A 16,790-nucleotide genomic window follows, 5' to 3' on the forward strand; every position below is an offset into this window, starting at 1 on the left:
GTGCCATTGGGCGCCACATGGCATCACGAGACTACTTACTTCATGAGTTCGTATCTCAAGGTTTACTTTTGACCTTTGTCAGAGTAGCATTGATACTCTCTATCAACGACTAAGATGCACGGACAACTCCGTACTTCAATAAATTCAATCCACCCCTACCCGACATGCAATGCAATGCAACAATAAGCAAGCAACCCCCCAACATATCTCCGACCGTACGACACAGTACATACCTAAAGTAAACTATAATCAGATACACCAAATTATTGAAAGACAAATATTGAAATAAAATCCCCCTTCTCCACCTCGATGCCCCTCCAAACCTTCTGTCTTCGGCGACCATCCGACAAAAGGGGCAAACGGACGGAGAAACCAGCCACTCTAATTGGTATCAGATCAACCCTTTCTGCCGAGTGATGGCGACAGGATCGATCGGCCTTGGTTCTCTTTTTTTTTTTTTTTTTTTCTTTTTTTTTTACCTTTACTTTCTTGATTTCGTTTCCTTTTGAGTCGAGTTGGGGACAACTATCTCTTTCTTCTCTTTGTATCAGTTCTGTTTACTGTGGGGTTACTCATACTCCTCGTAGGAATTATTCTAATACCGGCATGCATAGAAATGAATGAAATGTGGCTTTTGGACCAAGTTATATTTGGAATGGACTTAAGTCTTGTCCCGCCCTCGGGACACGTTGTCCATTGCCTAGGCTGGTTAGTGTAGTAGTCTAGCCTGATTCGGTTGAAGACTGTATTAGGTAATCATGGTATGAGACATTTCATCAGTTGGAAGTGTTGAAGTGGGATATGGTTAAAGGTACGGAGTAGTGCATTTGTATATAACATGAATTGTATACTCCACGTGCGAATCTAACAGCTGACATGTAAGTGAAGTGTCCAGGCTACAATTGGTTTGGAACGTGTTCGAGAAAGGAAGATATAGTGGAGATCAACGACGATATCCCATCTCCGGAAATATATATATCTCATGACGGACACCAAGGGAACTTATCCGGAGTCGAAATGGCAATAGCACAGTATCCAAATAACTACATCTCATCAGGTTAAAGTTATCTGATCAACGCCTGGACCGGGATAACGCGGGAACATGCTCATGGTTGAAATCTGATGCGTTTTCCCTTACGCAAGCCCCATACCGGGGAAAAGTTACACGAGTTTCGTTTTCGCCTGAAGAGCAGTGACTGGTGCCTTACAAATTCAAATGACTTCGCTGCATAACAATATCCCATGCCAAAACCCCTGCAGGAGTTTGTGGACATGAATCAATCAATGTGAGACAGCTAATGCAATGTGAAATCGGTGAAGAATTAACATGAAATTAACGTCCTATTTACTTTCACTAACTGCGATGGACAACGGCGGACCACTGGCGAATATGCACTGAACAGCCTGAGTGCCGTAGATGATAGATAGAGAGAGAACAGTTAACGGCGCCGCTGCAGCAACGCCTTCGGTCCATTCATGTAGTACCCGCCCACTGCCAGGGCTACTCCCAAAGCGCCCAGCACCAACGTCGAGGAGCGAACAGGCAATTCCTCCTGGACCCGACCGATATGAGTGGTTTTCTTGCGCTCCACCAAGGACTTGCCTGTCCCATCAGCGAGGTAATCCTCCCATCGCACCTGTGACAAGTCCTTCTGATACCGGACCACCCGACCCGGCCAGTTGTTAGTGATCCGACCATTTTCCAGTTTATACCAGCTATGGCACTGCGGATCGGCGAAGGAACTTCTCTCCAACTCCTCCTGGAGGCGATCATTGAATGCAGCCACTACATCCGACCGGGGTTGCAAGACCAGCGAGTCGCTGCGAGCCTTGGCGCGCACAACCTCACCGATCAGCGTGCTCAAGTAACGCGACTGTGCCTCAATCATCAGAATGATCGAGTTGTGACCTGTACGCGATGAGTCCAAGGTTCCCATAAGAGAAGAGCCATGTTCTACTCACCCAGATTCGTGTTCGGTCCGTACAGCATACCAAAGTTGGGGAGGTCCTCGACCGTGACACCATAGTAGGCTGCGGCCCCATCCTTCCACACATCTGATACCGGACGTCCATTTCGCCCGTACACCTGGATGGGATGCATAAACTCGACCGAGCGGAATCCCGTCGCCGCGACAATGAGATCATACTCTTGGAGGCCGCCATCAGTCGTTTCGATTCCGGACTCGGTAATGCGCTGGATCGGTCGCGTCTCAAGATGCACGTTTTTCTTATTCAATGCGGGGAAGTAGTCGTCCGATGGAATGAGACGCTTGCAGCCGGGCGAGTAATCTGGGGTCAGTTTGTCCCATAGCTCTGGCTTATCACACAGCTGGCTCTTCATGGTACCGATGGATATTTTGCGTATATACCCTGACATGACTGAGTCGGCCTTGGCGATAGCATCATGGGTGAACTCGCGAGCTTGCATCATGAGGGCGCGTTTGCACCAGCGGATAGGCGGCACGTAGGAGAGCAAGAATCTTTGGATAGCCGAGACACTCGTATCATACCGAGGGATGACCCAGTTGGGGGTTCGCTGGTACACCGTGACTTGCGAAACCGATTTAGCCAGCTCGGGGACGATTTGGGCGCAAGTGGCGCCTAGACCAGTCAATATCACGATCATGATAGTGAGGCTTGAGGAATGAAAAAAAAAAAGCCACTACCTACCATTTCCGATGATCGCGACGCGTTTTCCGGCGAAATCATACGTCCAGTCCCACCGGGCAGAATGCATCAATTTTCCGGTGAAGTCATTGAGACCGGTAATAGAGGGCCAACTAGGCACATTGAGCTGACCGACTGCAGATACCAGGAAGTCGGTGGTGATGTCGTATGACTCGTGGAATTGGGGCTCTTTGGCTCCCGACGTGGTCACGCTGACCTTCCACTTGAGTTCTTTGTCATCCCAGCGAGCTTCCTGCACTGCCGTGTTGAAACGGATGTATTTATAGAGACCATATTTCTCCGCAACGCGGATCAAATAGTCCTGGGCGTGTTAGTTGGGACTCGGAAACCGTCGATCCGCGTAGACGTACCCGAATCTCTTCCTGTCCCGGATGCTCTCTTGTCCAATCGGTTTTTTGCTCAAAAGAGAAGCTGTACAATGTGCTCCAGACTGATGATAGTTGAGTACAAGCCAACCAATGACATGGATCTTGAAGCACGTACCGTCACAGGCGCATCCGGGGTATCTGTTATCACTCCAAGTACCTCCGACCTGGCTGCCTTTCTCCAGAATGACAAGGTTACGACATTGGCTTCGCTTGATAATATCAATAGCCATACAGAGGCCTATGAGTCCGTTAACCAGTTGTCCTGTAGCCACCACGCGGGGGAATATAGTCAGGTGTGGTACCGGATATGCCTGCCCCTATAATAACTACGGTAGAGGACGTGTAGTCCTGGTTTCCGACCGGACGACCTGCTTGAAAACCAGTCATTTTGGCAGATTTGGGTGAGAAATCGTACGGGGGACGTTTGCCTCGCATGAGCTGAGGGGGTCCATTTTTGACAGCGTCAGGGATATGCAGCAGAGTCGGGGAACCGAGGTAAGAATCGGGAATAAGAGTGAGGTACTAGTAGTGAAGCACACCCCCAAGAAGGGCTGAAGACCAATCGCATTGGCCTCAGGTTCTCCCTGGCAGAAGGGATCGGAGCCTTGGACTGCCAAATACGGCTTAGTGCCGACCTCGTGCGTGCGGGGGTCAGGTGTTTGGATCCAATGATCGTCCACTTCTTTAATGCTCCTTTATTCTGCTTTCACAACTATATGAATGGTGAATTATGATGCTTCGCTGGAACTTTTCTCCGGACACAATGCTGTCTCCAATGCAGCTATACAATCCACCAGTCGGCCATGAAGTATGGAAGCTACAAGGCCCCTCGGTCCAACTTCTTCAGTTCTCGTCGCAAAATTTTCCCGGATGGGTTCCGCGGAATGACCGACACAAAACGCACTCCCCCACGCAAGCGCTTGTAGTTAATCACCCGATCGCTCACATACTGATATATAGCATCTGCCATGCTCTGGGTACCCTCGTATCCCAGCGCCACAACCACATATGCCCGGGGTAGTTCTGTCCCCGACTGGCCATCCTTGACCCCCGTTACAGCCACATCTGCGATGGCAGGGTGGCCTAAAGCGATCGCCTCGAGTTCTGCCGGTGCCACCTGAAACCCGTTATACTTGATCAACTCCTTTACTCGGTCGGTGATGTAGAAATGGCCATTCTCATCCTCGTATCCCACATCACCAGTCTTATAATATCCATCCTCAGAGAAGGATTCACCGTTAGTCGTTGGGTTATTCAGATATCCGAGGAAGACATTCGGCCCTTTGACCCAGAGCTCTTTGGATCGTCCCGTATCCCCCTCAACTGGGGCATATTTGGCTGTCATATTTGGGAGAAGGCGGCCAACGGAACCCGGATGGGTGTATGCTTCGTTCCAAGTCTAGAACAGTCGTTAGCCGCCGCCAAAGTTATTGTCTGGCACCCAGCACCTACCTGCATGTGCGTACACGGAGCGCATTCGCTCATGCCATACGCCTGACGCACGCTAAGCTTGAGCTTCTGATGCAAACCTTGGATTAGCTCCACCGCGAGCGGTGCAGCAGCGGAGAGCATCATCCGCAGCGAGCTGAGGTCATACTCAGTGATACGAGGGTTGGACACCAGCTTCAGGATAATCGGAGGAACTATGTATGCGTAGGTGATTCGATGTTTCTGAATGGTGGTGCAGAATGTGTCGAAGTGAAACCTGGGCATGATAAACGTTGACAGACCAAGGTAGACGGTATGATTGAGTAGATATGTGAGGCCTATCCACGGGGTTAGGTCTGTTTGGCATCGACGTGAACGGATGATACATACCATATATATGAAAGAAAGGCAACAGAGCCAGGGTGCGATCGCCCTCGCCGTACAAGCCTCCATTCCATGCCAACACGCCGTTGTCTACCGACGCAGTCTGTAGCAAGTTCGCGACCATGTTGCGATGCGAAAGCATCACAGCCTTGGGGAGACCCGTCGTGCCGGATGAGTAGACCAAGAAAGCCAAATCTTCCCCTGGACGGCGAATCGGGGCCGAATGTGGCCCCTTCACTCGCCCATCATCGAATTCATCTTCTGCTACTTCATCCAGCACTACCACGCGATCGTGGGGGATACCGGCACGTTCGGCGGCCTCAAAAGCCACCGGAGCCTGAGCTCGCTGTGTGATGAGAGCCTTGGCCTTGGTATCCCGTAAGGGATGTAACAGCCCCTCCGTACGGTAGTTAGGGTTCACCGGACAGACCACGCCGCCGATGGCAAGGGTACCCCAAACGACGGGCGGCACATCAATCGAGTTAGTGGTGAAGACGACCAGGACATCGCCTTTCTGCCAATCCCATTTTCGACGCAAGGAGTGGGCGAAGTTCAGCGACCGTTGGCGGACTTGTGTATACGTGAGACACCTCTCAGTGTCGACAGCGGTGAACAGAACTGGGGAGTCAACAATGCAGCGCGAAGATTATCCCAAGGCTGACACATACCTTTATCAGGCGGATATGATTGATCAGTCCGTTCGAAGAGAAAACTCCAAAGATCAACATCGGGAATATCAATCGAAGGAAAGGGGGAGGACACCGGATCCATTATCGGCACAACGGTTGAATCTACTCTGTCGGTCTGGCAAAGACAACGAGGACGTACCATTTATGCAGCGGCCCATGTGATATATCAGCTCAGCGACTTATCAGCGGTTTGCAAGCAGGATAGTAATGCCACGATGATCATTGCCATGACGAGTGAATGATCACTAGCGCAGGAGTCTCGCCAGTTCGGAATAAATTAACAGTATGGGTCTGTACCAAAGCCTACTGTAACCCGACTAGTACTACGCAGCACAAATTATTTTCCAAAACAGAGGAAGATCAACATATATATATCTCTAAACCACTATACAGGAACACCCAAAATACAAACAGACATCTAGAACAACACGCTCAATGCAAGTCTATAGTATATACATGACAAATAGAATCAGCATGGTCTCAATCGTAGATCATCCAAGCAACATGTAGCAAATCGTCAGACGCTGAAACAGAAACCCAACCCTAAGCAAAAAGAACCAGATATATATGATCAATTAATACCGTAAGTAAAGCAAAAAGTCTAGTCCGCATTATTGGCGCAGGTGAAGCTGGCCCGGGAGCTGTCGTCGTGGATGGCCTTGCCAGAGGCGTACAGTCCGAGTCCGCACTGTGAGACGAACAATTAGTACAACTCATATGACTCCGGGGTAGAGAATGGGTCACATACAATAGTACCACCGATACCAACAATAAGGAAATTGAGGATAGTCAGTGCAATCTTGCGCGGGGACGAGAACCAGTAACCCCAGTTCATATGCAACCAGTACACGCCGCTGAGACCGTAGGTGAACCAACTGGCGAACAAGGAACTCTGTTGGGCATGTCAGTTAGCAAAAAGCCTTCTTTCCCCGTTCCGACGTAAGGGTGGGGCTACATACAACCAAGCTGACAATATTGGTGAAGCTGGGAATACCCTCGCCGATAATCCAAGCGATAACCCAGCAGGTCACACCAATACCAACCCAGGAACCAACGGAGACGAAGTCGCGCTTGGCCATGCGGCCGGACTTCCGGAAGATGCGAACGTAGATGTACTTGAGGCCGACGTGGCCGTTGACGACACCGGCACCGATGATGGTGGGGATGGCGACACCGTACGCGACCTTCTTGAGCACGGGACCGGCGGATCCGAGCGCGGGCGAGGCGACGCCGGTGCCGACGTAGTAGTAGATGACGGTGGCGGCAACGACGTAGAGGACGATCTCGAAGCCTTGCAGCAGGCACAGAGCCTTGGTGAAGTCCTTGGGTTCTTCCATCTCGGCGATCAGACCGAAGAAGGCGACGTGCGCGCAGTACGCGAAGACAATGTTGGTCACGGCAGTGAAGCCGTGGTAGATGTTTGTCTGCTGGGTGGCGTAGATGTTGGTGCCGCCCTTGTATTGAACGCCAACGCCGATCATGGTGATCATGACGGCGGAGAAGATACTAATGAAGGCTGCAGGAGTTGGTCAGTTGATTGCTCTGGGATTTTGGTCTGGTTGTACAGGAAGACATACAGGCGACGGAGATGTATGTCATGTTCTTGATCGTACGGGGCAGAGAGAGGACCAAGCAGATCACCATGCCCACAATACTGAAGACGATGGAACAGGTGCCATGTTCGGTGATCGTGTTCATCATGATGGTGAAGGTGACAATGTGACTGCCCATGATAAAGATCGAGAACAGGATCTGGCCCAAACCGAACAGTTCACGGCCAAACCGGCCCATGAGGATTTCACCGGCATCAGCCAGGTTGTGAATGTGTGGGTGTCGCTCGCGGAATTGGCCAATAACATATCCAGTGTAGAGGGCGAGGATACCAAGACCGACAATCAGGATGAGCGCCCTATCGACGAATTGTAAGAACAAGGTTGTAGACGCAATATTCTGGGAGGACCCACGGAACAAAACCCAGCGTGTCAAGGGTAGCAGGAAGGGACAAGACTCCAAGGGAGACCGATTCGGCAATCATGACTAGTATCATGGATTGTTAGCTATGTTGTCGATTGGATGGGTCTCGTGCGACGGCTAAACATACACATTCCACATTGCCTGAGACGTTAGTCTAAGTCACCGTTGTGCAGTGGACACGAGGGATCCAGAACTTACCACCACTTCAACGTCTTGTACTTGACCTCCGCTGTTGCCTCATTACCAAATGGGTCATCGACGGGGATGTTCTGCAGTTCCGCCTTCAAATCATCATCGGCGTACATGGGGTCGCCATGCTTGTTCTCGATTGGGTCGGGCGGTGGAGGGACGCCTTCCATCAACATCTTGATGCGACTATTGCGGGGCGAGAAGCGTCGAGGGGTGGAGAGTATTAGACAGTCAAGTATATAAGACAGTCAAGTTACCCTCTCCTGTCGAGCGCAGAGATGGTCAAGAGTAATGAGATAGAAGAAGTCCAGAGGCCGTGGTAGACGCTATAAGACTATCCTCTCTTCCGCCGAGGACCGGGGCTGGGAGATAAGCGCAAAGGATGTTGAGAAAGTCCGCGGTGGGAGAAAATTCTCACAAGCCCTGGTGGGTCACGGCGTTGAGATCCCGTTCTCTCCACGCGATCCCCTTTGGAAGCAGAAGTCAGTCTGGAGTTAACGGTGGCCAATGCCGTGACGGTCTGTCCGAGGACCAGTTCTCGACTAACAAACAAGGAACCTGGGGAACTGTGAGATCACACGATGCGCCCTGCTGCATGCACTCCTGCAACGTGCTATCCGCAGAGATATACCCGCAGCAGCAAACTTTGCTGACATCGCGTTTGGGGGCTGCAGGCGACGCATTTGGTCGCGGTGTATACAGTTTCCCGAGACTTTCCCGAATGTGAGGATCTCATAGGCGCAGATTTCAAGCTCGAAGAATCCACACTTTGCATGCGGCCGTGGGCGGGAAGCCCCGCCCCAACCAATGGGAATCGTTATCGAAACAAATTAAGTAACAGTTTGGACCCACTTGGAAAAGCTTTGCACCCACTTGGTTCTCTGATTGGCTCGGGACCCTTTCCATTACCCAAGGGTTTCGGTTGAAATCCGTTCCTGCCTGAGGATCTTCGCTCTTCATGGAATAAAGTAGTGTCTGCCTTTCTATAATTGAACTGCTCTCATTGCATGTCTCCAGAGTCTCCCCCATATCTCCCCCAGGTGGCGATGCAATTACCATTTGCTATGTTATAATCGATTTCCTCTCCCCCGCTTATCTATGCCAAGACGCTGGAAGAAGAGGAAAAAAAAAAAACTTCCTCTCGTTGATGGCCTGATTTTTATGTTGACCTGCATTAGTCAGACCGGCAGCAAGCGGAGGATTAATATTGTCTAATTTTTTACCTTCTGGATGCAACCGTGTCAGAGGCTTAATTTAGTGTCGATCCCAAGAAAAATCTATTTCTTGGTCGAAACCCTAATTTTCCGTGTGAGCTTTCAGGTCTGAGCAGATCGGTTAAAATGTCTCGTGAATGTGTGTGCTAGGCCAACATCACCCCGCATCCTGAGTAGAGGCCTTATTGGCCACGGCCAAACTGGCAGTGAGCGAGAAGGAAAGCGATAGAATAATGGAATTGCCACTCGGTGTGGAAACCGACACTCAAGGGGTAGTTGAGACAGACACACTTAGTACACCGCGTACATCCGAAGCCGAGGCCGTGAGAGGCGACTGCCGGATCGGGCAAGTTTCTCGATTTTCTCGGGCTGGTTTCCTCGACCCCAATTCCGTAGCACTACCCCAAATGCCCTCCGCGGTGCCTGGATGACTTGCTCCAACTTCCAAGGGAAATATTTTCTTGCCGGTTTATGCGATGGGTAAACTTACGCTTTTTTTGTGTGTACGAACTTGGCAAGTTTTACACCAAATGACGGTGTATGTACTCCGTACATACATGTATGATATCCGCAACCCAGACTTACGAAACTGGCCGAGAAGCAACGAGAAGCCTACAACCCACTCCGAGTCTATGCGAAATGAAGACCAAATATGCAGGTCGAAGCATAACAGGCTTCGCGGTGGATATGCGTCATTTTTCAGAGGCTTCTGATTGATTGTCTGCCGAAGATCTGGGCTATTCGGTGTTGGGCGGTACACGTTTCGTCTTTGCAGGTTGGTGGGGATACTGCCACATATATGTCATAATTCTAAGCGACATGGACCGCTTCGGTCTCGCCGTAGAAGTGCGCGTTAACCGACATTGACGCCCTTGCATTCTTGTCGCTGATCGTATAACAAGTTCGGTAGGTGTGGGGTATTTGGGGTCCCCGCAAGACTGGCCTGTGGTCATGGACTGGACGTGCGGTCATATGTCTCAACATGACTTATGTATGGTCTGTGCCTATGGGATGTTGAATTTTGTCCGTTTCGCCCGTCCTCGTGAGGAAAGCATTGCTCCCTGAAGGACTGGGAAAGTATGGATTCTGATGCCAAGGCTGCATCATAACTAACCTACCCGACTTCAAGGGCTACAAGAGTTGCTCCTGTCCTTTAGTTTTCCAGCAAGGGGGCTTGCCCATGTCTCCTTCAAGAGTACCACATGTTCACAACATGCGGTTGGATGTCTCGAAAGTTAGAAATCTCTGCAAGTTTGGCCGAGATCGCATATCCCATTCACTATACGTGTTTAACCATGTGAAGGGCCAGTTGGCGGTCTGTTTTAGGGAAATCCTAATTGCATTAGTGGTACATGTTGGAGTGCTTACACAGTCCGATATGTATAGTCCTATTCATTAATACCATGGTCTGGACCAACTACCCCTCATGATGCGGATCAAAAGGAAGCCTTCTAAATGGTGGGGCATTTGGCGATTGCACATATCTTCGAAATCAAGGAAATTCCTTGATTGTGGAAGCCCAATGCTACGTTGTCGTCGGGTATATATATATGTGGTACTCCTGACTTAACTTAGTGGACAATTTGACCCCTCTATTCAGCTCTGTAACCAAACATGGCCCGTCTCCTCAACAAAGTAACCCTCATAACCGGCTCCTCCTCAGGAATAGGAAGGGCCATTGCCCTTCGGTACGCACAGGAAGGCGCACATATAGTCTGCACAGATCTATCGCCAACCGCGCGATCCCAGGTTCCAGATGAAGTCGAGATAACTACCCACGACGCGATTATCAAAGCGGGCGGGCGAGCCATCTACGTCCAAACAGACGTCAGCGATGCCCACCAAATGGAACGAGCGGTGCAAACAGCCGTCACAGAGTTCGGTCGACTAGATATGTAAGTATCACACTACTCTAATACCCTAACCACTGGGATGCAAATAACAGTTGCGTAGTTTAGTCAACAACGCCGGGCTCTCCACAGACACCCGGAATCCAACCCGCGTTCACGAAACAGACGAACATGACTGGGACACGATCCTTCGGGTCAACACGAAGTCGGTCTTCCTTGGCTGCAAGTATGCGATTGCACAGATGCTGAAGCAGGAGCTCATTCTTCGGGCGATCGGGGCTGGGTTATTAACATAAGTTCTGTGTGGGGGTTGGTAGGAGGGTTGGGTGCTCGTACGTTATCTTCTGAGGATTTGGCATCGGTTTATAGGCTTTGACTGACGTGGTTGTAGCGGCTTATTGTGCGTCCAAAGGAGCTATCGTCAACTTTACTCGACAGCTGGCGCTGGATTATGCCCCTGATCGGATTCATGTGAATGCTATTTGTCCTGGGGGTATGTATCTCTTCCTTCGTTGTTTCCTCGGATGGGATTGCGTGCGGTCTTGTACTAACAACCGCCTATAGTTATTTACACAGCTATGGTACGCGATGTTGAGGAGGGCTCGCCCTCTACAATGGAGGCGCTACGTCGGATGCAGCCCTTTAGAGGGCTTGGACAACCAGACGATGTTGCCCGAATGGCGGTGGTGTTGGCTAGTGACGATGCCAGCTTAGTGACGGGGGTTTCCTTGCCAGTTGATGGGGGATTCACAGCCCACTAGAGGAAGTCCTATACATTGGCCAATGGCGCCTGGATCGGGATAATGTGGTTTACTTAGTACGTTTCATGGTCGACTCTCACAGTGAATGCATACATCGAAATGGAAATTGACCGTATTAATATTGTTCTTCGACAGAACAGAAGCTCGTATGAAACATTGTTGGGCAACTGTGCAATGCATAAGGGGAAACGACAAAAAAGTAATATCTACACCGTCTATACCTGCGGAATATGCAACGTGCGCACAGAGGTAAACACCTCCCTACTATACTCACCCCCTTCTCTGCCTGTGCCGGAAGCCTTCATCCCTCCGAACGGCGTCCCTAGTTCCCGAACCAGCCAACAGTTGACCCACACCAACCCAGCTTCCAGTCTCTCACCGACACGTCGCATGCGCGCTCCATCTTTAGTCAATAAGATACTGGCCAGTCCATACTGACTATCATTAGCCTTCCGAATCGCTTCTTCCTCCGTATCAAACGGAGTGAGAGTTACAACGGGGCCGAAAATCTCGTCCGTCAACAACGGGCTCGACTCCGACACCGTCAAGACAGCCGGCTCTATCCAGAGCCCTCCTTCCGGGTTTTCCGGTGGTACAGAACCGAGATGGAAGACGCTGACGGGGTCTTCCGCAGCTAGAGAGAGATACGACCGGATTTTGTTATAATGTGGTAAAGAAACGACAGCACCGACTGTGTTACCCAGTTCATAATGCTTTTTGACATGTGAGACGAAGCGCGACACGAACTCCGACCAGACTCTCCTTTGGACATAGATCCGGGAACCACAGAGACAGATCTGAAGATTGTTAGCCCTCGACTTGCCTGACTTGGAGTCTCTGGTCTGGAGCATACCTCTCCTTGATTCTCAAATGCGGCTGCCGCTGCGGTCGCGACGGCCTTGTCCATGTCAACATCGTCGAACACAAGAGTGGGGTTCTTGCCGCCTAGTTCGAGCGATAGATGCTTCCCGATGTCGTCGACAGTATCGCGGCGGATTTGTCGGCCGGTGGCTGTACCTCCGGTGAAGGAGATGCCTTTTACAAGCGGATTTCTAACCAGAGCTGAGCCGGTGGGGTTCCCAGCTCCGTAGACCAGGTTGATCACACCTGGAGGGAGTCCGACGTCTTGGAAGACGGCCGAGAGGACTGGATGTCTATCAGGTCTGCCAGGTCTCATTGAAGTCAAAGGTATTTATTACATACGGTAGGCTGTCACGCTAGTCAACTCGCTCGGCTTTGCCACGGCGGTGCACCCGAAGGCCAGACAGGGCGCGATCTTCCACGTAAGAAGATACAATGGCATGTTCCATGGTGAAATAAGGGCGAAGACGCCTTTGGGTGAACGATGCTCATAGGTCAAGACGTTCGTATCGGTTAATCGAGCATGTGTTTCTTGGTGCAGGATATAGGTCGCAAAGTATCTGCCCCGTCGCACACGTTAATTCAAGAAACAGGAGTATGGAATGCGACGAGGAATTGTCCCACCGGAAATTAGACACCGCGCGATCAATCTCCACTCTTGCGCGCGTCAAGGTCTTGCCCTGGTCGATGCTTTCCCAGACCGCAAACAATTCCCGCTGTTCTTCAATTCGCGAAGCAATGCGCTGGAGGTACTGTGATCGTTGCGAGGGAGGTGTGGCCGACCACGAAGGGAAGGCTGCATCGGCGGCTTTGACGGCTTGGTCGATCTGCTCGGGAGTGCTGTTGGGAATGCATGCGAAGTGGAGGCCGGTCTTGGGGTTCATGGAATCAATCCAATCATTGTGGGGGTGAGGGACGAGGTTTCCATTGACGAGGTTTTGCAGCTGGAACGGCTGGAAATCGAGCCGCTGAAGATGGCCCTCCGCATCTTCGAGGGTGTCGAGCTCCCATAGTTGTGGAGACATGGCCATTGTAACTCTTGGGCGACTTCAGATTAATACTGGTGATATAACACCAGGAAAAGAGGGAAAGTCAGGAGTTGGGAACATATCCGACGACGACGGAATGCAGGCAGAATGCATCGGATGTTATCCGGTCCAGTGAGTGTGGTCTGATCCTGTCTTCCGGCTGTAAATAATGCCAAGAACCCACTAAGATAAACAGTCTCGCTAGAGACAGCCCGAAACCTGGAGAACACCTAAAGGAGGTATTGTTGCTGCTATTATAAGAACCATGGAGTTGGCGATTACTTGCTTAGGGCTGTTTGTTATCCCAAAAGGGTTGTATGGGATCACCCTGACAACTCCACCACTTGAACAATTCATGGACCAAACAAACCATCTACGTACTCCGTTGATCAACTAGTTACCGCTGCGCGCTCCATAATTTATAATCAGAGAACTATTTCGGATCCGCGATCACTCCACAAGCCCCACATCTCCGAATCTCCTCATCCGCCTGCCATCTCTCAATCAATGGCTTCAATTGCGTGCCCAGATCAGTACAGTGAAAGACTTCTTCACGTATGACTGTTGGCTCTTCATGTTGTCCCTTTCTACAGTACCATCGTAGACGATCTAAGGTATCTTCTGGCCGCTTGCGTTCCATAACTAGGCCGACCGTGTCCCTGAATCGGACTGGGTTATGTGGCGTGTTCCCTGTGACATTTAACATAAGGCCGTTTGGTGATGGGGCGATCCACACCCACCTGGAAGTAAGAACATCTCTCCCTCCTTGATGGATACCTCGCGAAAAGCTGTATGATTCTCGACGATGCGCAGCATCATGTCGCCTTTGACCTGGTAGAACCATTCTTCGGTTTGGTTGACTATCATTGAGAAAGGCCAGTTAATATTGTTCGAGGGCATGTCTCAAAGCAAGTTTATCAAAAGGGCCTGATACCATGGTAGTCATTTCGAGCATTGGGTCCCCCGACAACCATCAGAGTAAAATCCTCGCCGGAGTAGAGACAGTAATTGTTGACCGGCGGATGGAGCTTATCCTCATTCTCCGCTACCCACGATGCGAAGGAAAATGGAGGGATCATTTTGGTAAACGTCATTAACAATATGTGGGAAAGGTTATCATTTCCACCGGGCAGATTCAAGATATAACATAACTTATATGGTCACCGCGCCTGACAATGTCAATGGCAGTCGTTACGAACCGCGGGGTTACAGGGCTCTATCTCTTGAGGTCCGGGATTCAGATATCATAGGTGCGCCTGAAGATTATCCCCATACATACACACCTTACTTCCTTCATGTAATCTTGATACATGTTGGAAAGACGCCCTTTTACTGTAAGTACAGTTAGGGCTGATCACCCGAGAAAGCGGAAGCAGATCCGGCGGATACGGATGCCGGATGGTGGTCCGCTTGAAGCAGTGGTATTTGACTTCAATAGTGCTGAGGGTACATCGTAAACATGTAAGCTAATATCTTGGTGTTAGCCGTGCACATAGCTGAACAGTTTGAACTCTATGCTCTCTTGAATCTACGAGCATTGACCTATACCCGGGCGGTTGATTAGATTCGACACGACTATTACGTTATCTATAGCAACAGCGGACTACTAGGGCATGTTTGATGTGTAAGTATGGGTTCTTTGCATATTTTCATAGCTCTCTGTGTCAAAATCCTGTATCTACGTAGGAAAGCCCGAGGAAAGTCTTGACATATGCAATGGTAGCTTTAAGTTAATAGGAGCCGCCGTCTTGCCAAAGGGAAGGCAAGTCCTTCACTCTTCCATAAGTTTTAGGTAACATTTGTATCGGACAGTGGTAAGTGGCATAACATGCAGATAATATGCGTTTACGTACATGTAACGGCATGATGCTTGTACATATCATACACGCAGCCCTAGCTCATGGTTGGAATTTGAAGCTCAGTAGAATTAGACAAGCATGATTCAGCTAGAAAGGATCTGGGCCATGAAGTTGTTTATACGCAAAGTGTTTCAAGTTCATGGTATTGAATATTGCTCATTACGCCTAAAATATGTTGACTATTCTTGGTCGTAAATCATGTCTCCATAGTCCGTACCAGAAAAGAAAGTGAGAGAGAGAAAAAAACGAAGTATGAAGAAAGACAGAGAGAGGCTAAGATAAATAGTGCTTCAACCGATGTCCCTTCTCACAGGCCCTCAGTCGCCTTTGCAGTACATCCCTCCATTTCTCATCCGCGTCCAGATTGAGAAATCGCAGCGCATTACCAGCCAACATATCCGCTCTTTGCTTCTGTGAAAGGAACTTCTCCAAGCGCTTATCTCGTGCAATCATTCTACCAGCTTCCGGGACTTCTCCCAATGGAAACGGATAATCGCTGCCCATAACGATCCGATGTGGTCCGACCTTCTTCACCAGAAACTCAAGAAGATCAACATCGTGAGTAAGACTGTCAATCCAGATATTATCACGTATTGTCGCGTGTTCCATGGGAGTGACACCGCCTGCATCCGTGGCTACGAGATCCGGCCGACAGTCATATCCATGCTGAATACGCCCCAACAATGCAGGAAAAGAGCCGCCCGCATGAGCAAAGCACAGTCGAAGCCGAGGGAATCGTAGCAGCGTCCCCGAGCAAATGAGGAGATGCAAGGCAAGCGCTGTCTCGCTGGGCATGCCGACCAGCCACGAGCTCCAGTACCTGGACCAGAGTTTTGGGTTCTCTTTCAGCCAGGTGTAACCCAGCGGGTGAATGAAGATGGGCATCTCGAGCTCCTCACATGCCTGCCAGAATGGGTCTAACTGCGGGTCATCTAGTGTGATTCCGTCGATGGTCGTGCCGATCTCCACGCCATGTAGGTGGAGCTCGCTCTTCGCTCGATGCAGCTCTGCTACTGCTGCTGGGACATCCTGCAGTGGCACTGTTGCTAGGCCTAGAAACCGGGCGGGATGTTGTGTACAGAGACCAGCGATGTGGTTGTTCAGATGCTTGGCTAGAATCGTTACTGGCTTAGCGGGCTGGTCGTAAAAGAAGAGAATGGGGATCGTGCTGAGCACTTGGATATCGGTTCCTGTGGCGTCCATCTCTGCTAGACGTGTGTTGACGTCGTAGCAGTTCCGGCCGACTGTACGGAAGAAGCGATCGCCTACGTACATGTCTATGTCTTCTGGGTTCTTGGGATTTGCCCGGAGAGACAACCATGGGGAATCTGTAGAGCTTGAGGAGTATGAGGAGAGATCTGGTAGAGAGGGCGGCATAATATGCGTATGAAGATCGATACGCAGAAGATGATGGCAGTCGTGGCATTGCATGATGATTTCTTCTCTTTACTTTGGAGTAATGAATACACTATCATGGAGGAGGAGGGGAATCTATCT

The 16,790-nt window shown here is 50.3% G+C and overlaps 6 protein-coding genes across 6 annotated transcripts; 1 reads left to right on the forward strand and 5 right to left on the reverse strand.

Annotated features, from left to right (window-relative positions):
* Nucleotides 1-1,439: 1,439 nt before the first annotated feature.
* ABOM_008640 (putative flavin-binding monooxygenase) lies at nt 1,440-5,639 on the reverse strand (the record flags this gene model as incomplete). Its single annotated transcript, XM_022535769.1, has 10 exons — nt 1,440-1,909; nt 1,963-2,601; nt 2,671-2,989; nt 3,039-3,118; nt 3,172-3,294; nt 3,359-3,578; nt 3,961-4,455; nt 4,509-4,822; nt 4,875-5,486; nt 5,537-5,639. The coding sequence occupies 10 exons, from the start codon at nt 5,637-5,639 to the stop codon at nt 1,440-1,442; spliced, it is 3,375 nt and encodes a 1,124-aa protein (XP_022387025.1).
* A 519-nt stretch (nt 5,640-6,158) lies between these two features.
* ABOM_008641 (putative amino acid transporter) lies at nt 6,159-7,896 on the reverse strand (the record flags this gene model as incomplete). The annotated part of the gene is made up of 7 exons (XM_022535770.1): nt 6,159-6,245; nt 6,306-6,449; nt 6,517-7,073; nt 7,135-7,466; nt 7,522-7,594; nt 7,659-7,672; nt 7,730-7,896. 7 exons carry the CDS (start codon nt 7,894-7,896, stop codon nt 6,159-6,161), a joined length of 1,374 nt encoding a protein of 457 aa, XP_022387024.1.
* Nucleotides 7,897-10,548: 2,652 nt separating this feature from the next.
* On the forward strand, nt 10,549-11,545 carry ABOM_008642 (SDR family NAD(P)-dependent oxidoreductase; the record flags this gene model as incomplete). The annotated part of the gene is made up of 5 exons (XM_022535771.1): nt 10,549-10,829; nt 10,888-11,010; nt 11,082-11,116; nt 11,176-11,277; nt 11,349-11,545. The coding sequence occupies 5 exons, from the start codon at nt 10,549-10,551 to the stop codon at nt 11,543-11,545; spliced, it is 738 nt and encodes a 245-aa protein (XP_022386988.1).
* A 215-nt stretch (nt 11,546-11,760) lies between these two features.
* Nucleotides 11,761-13,431, reverse strand: ABOM_008643 (aldehyde dehydrogenase; the record flags this gene model as incomplete). The annotated part of the gene is made up of 4 exons (XM_022535772.1): nt 11,761-12,342; nt 12,399-12,691; nt 12,749-12,966; nt 13,031-13,431. 4 exons carry the CDS (start codon nt 13,429-13,431, stop codon nt 11,761-11,763), a joined length of 1,494 nt encoding a protein of 497 aa, XP_022386987.1.
* A 436-nt stretch (nt 13,432-13,867) lies between these two features.
* Nucleotides 13,868-14,513, reverse strand: ABOM_008644 (3-hydroxyanthranilate 3,4-dioxygenase; the record flags this gene model as incomplete). The annotated part of the gene is made up of 3 exons (XM_022535773.1): nt 13,868-14,124; nt 14,175-14,294; nt 14,369-14,513. 3 exons carry the CDS (start codon nt 14,511-14,513, stop codon nt 13,868-13,870), a joined length of 522 nt encoding a protein of 173 aa, XP_022386986.1.
* Nucleotides 14,514-15,566: 1,053 nt separating this feature from the next.
* Nucleotides 15,567-16,724, reverse strand: ABOM_008645 (amidohydrolase family protein; the record flags this gene model as incomplete). The annotated part of the gene is made up of 1 exon (XM_022535774.1): nt 15,567-16,724. One exon carries the CDS (start codon nt 16,722-16,724, stop codon nt 15,567-15,569), a length of 1,158 nt encoding a protein of 385 aa, XP_022387021.1.
* Nucleotides 16,725-16,790: the final 66 nt, after the last annotated feature.

This window comes from Aspergillus bombycis (assembly GCF_001792695.1).
Source record: "Aspergillus bombycis strain NRRL26010 chromosome Unknown contig00073, whole genome shotgun sequence".
Taxonomy (NCBI): Eukaryota; Fungi; Ascomycota; class Eurotiomycetes; order Eurotiales; family Aspergillaceae; genus Aspergillus; species Aspergillus bombycis.